This window comes from Leucoraja erinacea, chromosome 15 (genome assembly GCF_028641065.1).
Source record: "Leucoraja erinacea ecotype New England chromosome 15, Leri_hhj_1, whole genome shotgun sequence".
Taxonomy (NCBI): Eukaryota; Metazoa; Chordata; class Chondrichthyes; order Rajiformes; family Rajidae; genus Leucoraja; species Leucoraja erinaceus.
In genome coordinates, this window is record NC_073391.1 from 13,635,257 (window position 1) to 13,645,149 (window position 9,893).

Consider the following 9,893-nt stretch of genomic DNA (forward strand, 5'->3'; position numbering starts at 1 on the left):
ATGCAATCAACCTGGCGTCCACAAATGGAAGATCAAACAGAACAAGTTGTCTTACAAATTTAGCCTGTGCACGCCATACGCAAGAAGATTTAGTCAGGTTATTAAATCTCTTCCTCCCGTGACAACAGCCGCTAACGATGGGTCTTGCAATGCTCTTGGGCTTTCATTTTTGGTACCGAATTCTGATTTATAGAACTGGTGTATGTGACACGTTCCTCTTGTCAAGGTGGATATTGTCGAGGAAAATGCTTCTCCCCCTGTCGAAAATTCGAATATCAGGCTGTGGGAATGCGATTGTTCTCAAGTTTCATGTCTTGTGAACGTCTAGTGCTCGCCCAGAGCAGTTAAAGTTGAAAATAGAAACGTTCAGGACTCGCATTTATGGCGAATGTCATTCTTATAGTCACATGGATAATTAGCACGAACGGCTTATTCAAAGCATTAATTGACTTTGGCTAACTGGCGATTTCTGCAGTTTCAGTTGATCTTTAAGTGCATTCATACAGTAAATTAGAAATGCGCGTTTAACTATTTACTGCTGGTTTGTCTATTGGCTGCTGAAAGAATGAAAGTAAGCCCCGCTGACGATATAAATTGTCGACGCTTCATCTTTTCGTCTTAGAGAGGGATGCTTCTATTCGTTCAGTCAGTCCTTTAGGGTGGACATACTGCACATGCTGTCATGTTTCGTGTTTCCTTACGGCCATGGAGGAAGGGATTCGAGCAGCTGTCAGAACAATCCCATTAATCCCATTCCCCACGTCTCCATATCTGCAAGTCCAATTCACAGTTTGTGTTATGATACAGCAGAAAAAGCACAACTTTGGTACTTTTTCCACCTTTAAATAATTATTTCTTCATATATTTGAGGGAAACGCGTTTTTAAACTTTTTCAATGTTGGCGCTATATGTCACGACAAACACTTTATCTTGATGATACGTAAAGAGACACATCGCAACCTCTCTGCATTGGACGTAATATGTTCTTGCTTACGAGAAAACAAATTGCATGGCAATATTTGAAGGGCTGACTGGACCCTTATTCCTGGTGATTGCATCGGAGGGGGGGGGGGGGGGGGGGGGGGGGGGTGAGTGAGTGTTTAATTCGTTTCGCAGACGAAAGGGAAGGAGTTTTGGCTTGAATCGTTGGAATAACTCCCCGATGCGCGCACTCATGCAGAGATATTCTGTGAGATTGGAACAAACCACGGCCCCGCTCCGTTTCACCCCGCCATACAATATGCTTCTTGAGAGAACGGTCATTCAAACAATCCAGCGTAGAAGCAACTTTATTCGCGTGTAAAGAACAACGTTTGATCGATATAGTTTACAATAGTTGTCCCTCGATTTTTTTGACAACGAGATCGAAAGAATATCTGCATTCTGTGACCGCGAATACTGAAACTGAAAGACTACCCCTCTCTAGAGGCAGAGAGCCCAGGTTGTTCGTTCCGCCGCCCTCGCCGCAAACTTCCAAAAGTAACATGCAGGACGGATAAAACGCCGTTTTAACATGACTTTATTGGGTAACATTTCTTTTAACAGATGATGTGACATGTCTGACATTTCGATGTGTAAACTTGACCCACTTACTTCACAAGGATATTTAAATTAATTAAAACTTTTAACATATAATAACGTCATAATATAAAGCACATTAAAATAATATGGGTCGATTATCAAATCATTACAGAGGTTAGAATAATTTGTCTTCAGACTGCACTTGCTCGATTTCTATTATTTTTCTGCAAATCTCCATAAATTAATCCGTGTCTACTGCCACCACGGTTCCATTTCCAGCGTTTCCCAGTGTGTGAAGATTTGTGTTTGCGCCGAGATGGTTCACATGGACGCTCTGTTTGTTGATCGCTGTCGCTTGTTTTATAATTACTCTGAAACGGCCTCTTAGCCGGCAAGCAAAAAAAAGGGCTGTGTCCTTAATTAGTAGAAGGGATGGCAAGCTCTGAAATGAACCCAAATAATCCAATCAATTTGCAAGAAAACAAAATATGTGTGTATAAAGCATATACATATCGGTAGCCAAGGGTTGAGCTGAACTTTCGAACCGGGCTTTTGAGTTGTCGCTTCGCACCCGCTTTATCCGAAGTGACAAGTAGATAGTACACCAGTGTACTTTCTGTCCTGCAGCGTGCAGCGGACACGTGAGGCCATTGATTCCCTGACTGGGAGAGGTGGGAACAATCGAGACATTAAACGCCACAAGAAGTTTCAAGAGAAATCGTAGTTATCGATTCCAATATTTAGTATCGCCACATATTCCCCCTCGTTTGAAATATTGGGGCATTACCGTTCTGTTATTTTTTTAAGAAATGAAGTGAATCGTAAAATGGCAGTAAGACTTTCATCGCATCTGTCGATGACAACTCATCCATATGAACACAGTAAGTTAAACTCCAAACTGAATGAATCATTACTTAGTTCAATTGAATCATACTCTAAAGTGAAATTCATAAGAACGCATTGAGTGTCAAATACAATAAAGCAAATATGTACTGATAGAATTGTCACTGAGAACCGTGTGTATTATTTTAGATACATGAAATAATATTTTTAAGTGACGAGAATCAATCTGTTTCTGCGAAACGTGTAATTAATGACCCGCGCTGCAGGGGCTCCGATTAGATGAGACGCATGATTAAACTTTTCAAAATGTGTAGCTGAAGGCAGCAGCTGATGTGCTGCCCCAGCAAAAGACCAGTTTCCCCAAAGACGACAATTAACGCCCGAGCACATGCAGGCTGTGTTCCAGCGCACATATGGTACTGCGGATGAAAGACTTACCTGGGCCCTGCACCTTGTCCCACTCCCAGCACTTCTCCAACGCTTCACCTCGCTTCCCTCCGTATACCCACCTCTCTAACCACGCATTGGGTATCTATCCTAATATCTCAATATCCTTAGGTACACAAAAATGCTGGAGAAACTCAGCGGGTGCAGCAGCATCTATGGAGCGAAGGAAATAGGCGACGTTTCGGGCCGAAACCCTTCATATCCTTGCTCGAAGTGAAATGGTAGTTCACGAGGGGCTCAAGAAAGGTTCCGACCCAAATCGCCACCTATTTTTTTTCTCCAGAGATGCTATCCGACCCGCTGAATTGTTCCAGCATTTTCTGTCTATTTTTGGTGGTTGACCGGGTTCACCTGAAGTGTTTAAGAAGGAACTGCAGATGCTGGAAAATCGAAGGTACACAAAAATGCTGGAAAATCTCAGCGGGTGCAGCAGCATCTATGGAGCGAAGGAGATCGGCAACGTTTCGGGCCGAAACATGAAGTTTCTCCAGCATTTTTGTGTACCTTCACCTAAAGTGTGCTGGGCCTTTTTTTAAACTGAAAAGTATCATAAAATGAATTGTGTCTTGTTTTCATTTGTACTTCAGCCGATGGTTGAATAAACCGGGTCCGGTGTGTTTGTTTAGCAAGTTGTCGCTTGCTGGCCCGTGTAATTATCTCTCTGCATCACCGTCTATATCTCCCGTTTCCCTTTCCCCTTGACTCTGGTCTGAAGAAGGGTCTCGACCCGAAACGTCACCCATTCCTTCTCTCCAGAGATGCTGCCAGGCCCGCTGAGTTACGCTGTCCAGCTGGGTTACTCCAGCATTTCGGTATAAACCAGCATCTGCAGTTCCTTCCCACAAATTAAATTAATTGTTTCAATGTACAGTAAACTTCGTCGTTTCATCGAATATATTTACCTGCATCCATTTATGTTCTGTTATATAAAATATAACGTATCACCTTTCATTTCTCGTTATTCATCGGTGTCTATAAGGACTCCGATTAAAATATTGCACATACATTGATAAATAATCCATTGAAATATTATGCATTAATCCGTACAATCAGAACTCATGTCTGTATAATTGAGAATGTGGTAATTCATTTAAAGACTTCAAATCTCTTAAACGCCTCTGTCTGTCTGTCTGTCTGAGGTTGTCTATAATATTCTGATAGATTACACAAATCCAAGTTGTTGGTTTTAGTTTCAGTCATGCATGTAACAAAGTGTGTCCGAAGATAGACTGGAGTAACTCAGCGGGAAGTGAAGAAAGCTAATGGCATGTTGGCCTTCATAACAAGAGGAGTTGAGTATAGGAGCAAAGAGGTCCTTCTGCAGTTGTACCGGGCCCTGGTGAGACCACACCTGGAGTATTGTGTGCAGTTTTGGTCTCCAAATTTGAGCAAGGACATTCTTGCTATTGAGGGAATGCAGCGTAGGTTCACCAGGTTAATTCCCGGGATGGCGGGACTGTCATATGTTGAAATAATGGAGCGGCTGGGCTTATATACACTGGAATTTAGAAGGATGAGAGGGAATCTTATTGAAGCATATAAGATTAATAAGGGATTGGACACGCTAGAGGCAGAAAACATGTTCCCGATGTTGCGGGAGTCCAGAACCAGGGGCCACAGTTTAAGAAACGGAGATGAGGGGAAACTTTTTTCACCCAGAGCGTTGTGAATCTGTGGAATTCTCTGCCTCAGAAGGCAGTGGAAACCAATGCTCTTGACGCTTTCAAGACAGAGTTAGATTGAGCTCTTAATCGTAGCGGAGTCAAGGGATATGGTGAGAAGGCAGCAACGGGGTACTGATTGTGGATGAACAGCCATGATCACAGTGAATGGCGGTGCTGGCATGAAGGACCGAATGACCTACTCCTGCACCTATTATCTATTGTCTATAAACCAGCATCTGTAATTTCTTTGCACACGTTGATAAGTTCTTGATTCGTAAGGGTGTCAAAGATTACGGAGAAAAAGGCAGGACAATGGGGTTAAGAATAATAAATCAGCCTTGATCTCAAGATGGAGCAGAATCGGCTGATTGAATGGCCTTTCTGCTCCCATGTCTTATGAACATGATCTTATAAATGATAGCAGTGGAGGGAAAGAAAATTGCTAGATCTGCGAGTTATAGAAGATTATTAAGGGATTGGACACACTAGAGGCAGGAAACTTGTTTCCGATGTTGGGGGAGTCCAGAACCAGTGGGCCACAGTTTAATAATAAGGGGTATGGCATTTAGAACGGAGATGAGGAAACAATTTTTCACCCAGAGAGTTGTAAATCTGTGGAATTCTCTGCCTCAGAAGGCAGCGGAGGCCGATTCTCTGGATGCTTTCAAGAGAGATAGGGCTCTTAAAGATAGCTGAGTCAATGGATATAGGGGGAGAAGGCAGGAATGGGGTACTGATTGGGGATGATCAGCCATGATCACAACGAATGACGGTGCTGGCTCGAAGGGCCGAATGGCCTAATCCTGCCCCTATTGTCTATTGAATTGGAACAGGTAGCATCTCTGGATAGAAGGAATGGATGAAGTTTCTGGTCAAGGCCCTTCTTCAGACTGATCCGGACTGATTCAGACATTTAACAACAACACTTCGCAAATTGAAACTCGATCAAAGATTAATAAATATTGATCATAAGTAGCGATTCGTCGTATTTACCAAGAAGCCAACGCATGGGTTCCAATATTCGGGACGCGGGTAACTCCAACGCCTTCAAGTATTTAGCCTTTGTCCAAACAGGAGAGGTTAATCTGAGTTTTTCTTCATCTTAAAACGTGTACTTCCACTGCAATTCTAGTTTTATTCGTTCTAAGATACAGGTTGACAACTGTAGCGTCGGTAAAGCGGCGATTACATTTGCGTGAGTCGATGCACAACGCCGCAAGGTGAAAGAAACCCGAAGCTTCTGCTTGTCCTGAGTCGGGCTCTCTCCAAAAGATTCGGTTTCAATTTCTGTTTATTTGCTTCGTCCAAAGTAAACACACCCAGTTCCGGGTAATTTCACCAGACTGATACATCCTCCTTCATCAACCCAAATAACTAATTTAATTGACGATGACGTGATCTGTGGAATTTAACAAATACAACTTGCCACATTTATCACTATTAAATTATTGCACTAATATCAATATTAGACGGGTACAAATAAATATGAGAAATATTATGCAGTCTATGGACAGTGCGAATGTGCCTTGGTTAATCGCTGAGGGACCAGAAAAACGCCAGGCTTACTGTTTGACGGGTCAGATCCCAAAAGGATAAAGGTGGCACAACTTCAAAGCTGTCCCTCCCTCTCCACTTTTAACATTCTCAAACTTCGGGTAGTCTTTCAGTAGGAAATCACCATTCCCGTTTTAGTAATTTGCAGTTAATCCGCTTTCAAGCAACGGAGCATCCCATCTCCCCGGGTCTGTCTCTCGTTCTCACGCTGTGGTTAACCGGCGAACATTCACTGACTGAGAGACGGTGGGTGGTTCGTATAAAGTAAATTATTCTCCTTCGTTGGGCAAGGATACTTCAAAAACAGTTTCTTCTTACTCAATAAAATTACATTTGTGAATCAAACCTATCGTGTCAAAATAGAAACCAATGTTAGGGATTAAAATAATTAAAAACATAAACTGTGTACAAGCATATATATGTTGGCGAGAGTTATCTGTCTATCGTTGTTGCTCAAGAGGTAAATAACTAGATGACCGGCTTCAAGTAATTGTGTCATGTTTCATATGCGAAGAATTCATATCGTGTATATATCCAATTTAACAAAAATAACAACATTTTGCCCACAATAATTACAGATGCTAGAATATTGAGCATAAACAAACAGCGGGGGGGGTTACTGGTCAGCCTGGGTCTGTGAAGGGAAATGGGCAGGAGGGAAAGAAAACGGAGGGCAACATTTTGGCCATGCATATTCCAACGACAAACATAAAGTCTCCCTCCATATCTATAATCAGAAATTTATCACAATCATATCAATTAACTTTGGTCAAAGCCCGAGTATAAACTTGCTGATACCTTTCAGAATTATTACACTATCCAGTCTAGTTCAAGATATATATTTTTGAAACAAGGATTCAGGATTCGTCACGCAACATCTATAACTTCCATATTATAATGTGTAAGAGTCTGAAGAAGGGTCTCGACCCGAAACGTCACCCATTCCTTCTCTCCAGAGATGCTGCCTGCCCCGCCAAGTTACTCCAGCTTTTTCTGTCTATCTTCCATATTTCAATTCAAGTTTCTAAACTGTGTTCGACAGAAAACTACAAGATGCTTGTTTAAATAAGGTAAACTGTTTAATTGGTAAATCGAAAAGAAAAGAATGTGAGCTTCAATACAGTAGATACAAGTGACATGTTGCGACATAACTTTAGCAGGACGGTGTCAAATTATCAGACAAAACAAAATCACAGTGCTAAACATACACAGGTCACTTAAGTTGTTTAGTGAACGCAAGGTCTAATAAGTACATCCGTAAATATTAATTCGGAAAATTAGTATTTCAGCATTAGAAAAAAACAGATGTACCCCTCCGTTAGCGACAATGAGAAGATTTTCGCCCCTAAAATTGTGACTGCCGGAGACATAACGCATTAATCTGCAAAATTAATGTATGTATGTGCTACGGTGCATTTTTTGCCATCCATATGTTTGAAACAGTATTCGCTTGACAATCCAGCCTTTTAAAATCATTCTGCATAGTTTCTTGTGTAAACAAATGATTTGAGACGAAAGGCCAGTTAAAGGTAAACTTAGTTGTATTAATCCTCCACGTTAATAATAAGGGCACTTAACACACGAGAACAATTCATTCGTACCAAACTACACTAACCATCTTAGTTACATGTTATTATAGTCTTTTCGCTGTTTCTATCAAGATTCTCAACGTTATGTATCTCAATTTTTTCGGGTTAAACCTCTGTTCCCTCTCTGCTGTAGATAAGATTATTGACGCTGAAATTGCATAGAGGGGCGCTTAGTCCACTTTGTTGATTTGGAACAGTAGATTGATAGTAATTCAGTCGATTGTGGATGTCGACGGTGTTGTGTATTGAACTCTGCGAAGGTGAATATGAATTGAGTCTGGATAGACTTTGCCTGCCTTGTGATAAGTCTCCCATCAGTCCGCCCGAGGAAACCGGCCTGTTCATCCCATTGCTTCCGCTTATCATGGAACTCATATGAGTCCCAAAGTTGGTGAAGCAGGAATTGGATTGTACGCTTGGTGGAGGAGAGGGTTTGGAATCGCTCGCAGTGCCGGGGGAGTTCTCCAGTCCAGGGGTAGTGCATCCCAAGACACTGACTGTGTCTGAAGGTCCAATGATCCCACCATTGGCGTCGTCAGTCTTATCGCCAGCGACGTGACCACTGGAACCTGTGGGGTCAGATCTGCGTTTCCTCTTCCTCCTGAAATTCCCATTGTCAAACATTTTTTCACAATTGGGATCCAAGGTCCAGTAGTTACCTTTACCTGGAATTACAAACAATGAGAGTCAACGTTTAAACCGTGCGACCTGCTAAGAGGTTGCTGAACATAAAACAAAACTTTCACGCCCGTCCCATCCTTAGTTTCCTGAATGCAGAGGCAGAAATGTAATTTGAACCAAGTTGTGGGGATAAAGGTAAGCGTGAACACTGTAAGATTGCAGCTGATTAGATCAAAGAGTCCCCACTGCCCTCTCCCATTAACACACACACACACACACACACACACCAACTATCCCCACCGCACCCCACTACAGCCCGGGAAGAACAAACTTCATCTAAAATAAGTAAGAAGGGACGGCAGCTGCTGGTTTAAACGGAAATAGGTTTATTTCATCTGAAATAGGTTTTGTTTTGATAAGTAGCTTTTCCAGTTTTTGTAGTACCAGATTTTGTAAAAAAAAAACCCCATCATCATAGCAATCGCAAATCTACCTCGAAATAGTTGTATTAGCTTCACTTCCCTCACCGTATTTGAGGCGCGCTGTAAACGATTGGTGGTAACCCCGCTTTATCCCCTTAAAACAACAAGTGTGTGTGTGTGTGTGTGTGTGTGTGTGTGTATCAAGCATAACAACAGCATATATATATATATACACACACACATATATATATATATACTGTTGTTATTATATATATATATATTGTTATATATATATGATATTGTTATTATATACACACACACACATAATAACAGCATTTAAAACGATAGTTTGTCACGATTCTGTCGGATTGTTGCCGCGTTTTCACTCAATACATTCAGAGTTGAAGAGCCATCCAGTCCAAGCTAGCAGCAGACTGTACCTGGATCATCCTCGTCCCGAGGAACTTTCTTGAAGCAGTCGTTTAAGGAGAGATTGTGGCGGATGGAGTTTTGCCAGCCCGCTTTACTCTTCTTGTAAAAGGGGAAATTCTCAGCCACGTACTGGTAGATCTGACTCAGCGTCAGCTTCTTGTCGCCGGCGTTCTGGATGGCCATGGCGATGAGCGCCGAGTAGGAGTAAGGAGGGCGAACCATTTTGAAAAGCTCTTGCTGGCTTGGCAGGGACAACCAGCCCAGCTCGGCTGTCCCGAACCCAGCGGGGGACGGCAGGAATTGGCGCTGGCCCGTCCCGTACCCGTAAGCCGATCCATGGCTCCCTGGAAGATAAGGAGGAGAGTTAATGGCCGGTCCGTTGAGCCAGAGGTAAGGGTTGGTGGTCGGGGAAGTGTAGTCCGCCAGCCCATAGCCCGATGGGTGGGCAGAGTTTCGCTGAGGATGGTGATGGTGCAGATTTTGCGGGTACATGCTGAAGTTGTCGCAGTACAGAGCCATGTCCAATATCTCCTGTGCGTTGGGGAGCTGGTGGGGGGAAGCATTCGGCGGAGCCTGCTGTCCAAAGGCGTTCATAATCCGCTGGGGACGCTGGCTCGGGCTTTCCAGATTGTTGGACGGGCGTGTTGTTACATCAAACTCTGATCCCTCGCAGCAGAAGACTGGCAGGCAGCGCCAAGTGTGGTATTTAAATAATGACTAGGTGCATCGCCTGCAGTCTCAACTCGAACAGGTATATCAATCTGACTGCTCCTCCCCCTCCCCCTCCCCTCCACTCCCCA

The 9,893-nt window shown here is 43.0% G+C and overlaps 1 protein-coding gene and 1 long non-coding RNA gene across 3 annotated transcripts; both read right to left on the minus strand.

Moving 5' to 3' along the window:
• Positions 1-1,273: 1,273 nt before the first annotated feature.
• LOC129703956 (uncharacterized) lies at positions 1,274-6,217 on the minus strand. 2 transcript variants are annotated; one of them, XR_008724663.1, is made up of 3 exons: positions 5,469-6,181; positions 3,714-3,783; positions 1,274-1,963 (listed from the first exon to the last, which is right to left on the minus strand). It is a non-coding gene; the product is annotated as an uncharacterized LOC129703956 (long non-coding RNA). The 2 variants fall into 2 exon arrangements; XR_008724662.1 differs by lacking the exon at positions 3,714-3,783 and having other exon boundaries at positions 5,469-6,217.
• An 869-nt stretch (positions 6,218-7,086) lies between these two features.
• On the minus strand, positions 7,087-9,820 carry foxi1 (forkhead box i1). The gene is made up of 2 exons (XM_055646704.1): positions 9,102-9,820; positions 7,087-8,283 (listed from the first exon to the last, which is right to left on the minus strand). Exons 1-2 carry the CDS (start codon positions 9,685-9,687, stop codon positions 7,724-7,726), a joined length of 1,146 nt encoding a protein of 381 aa, XP_055502679.1. The 5' UTR covers positions 9,688-9,820; the 3' UTR covers positions 7,087-7,723.
• Positions 9,821-9,893: the final 73 nt, after the last annotated feature.

Excerpts from the sequence above, each read along its gene's own strand:
- foxi1 (XM_055646704.1), bottom strand. The coding sequence starts at position 9,687 with ATGAACGCCTTTGGACAGCAGGCTCCGCCGAATGCTTCCCCCCACCAG. Across the intron at positions 8,284-9,101 it reads TCGGGACGAGGATGATCCAG|GTAAAGGTAACTACTGGACC; the intron begins GTACAGTCTGCT and ends TTGTAATTCCAG.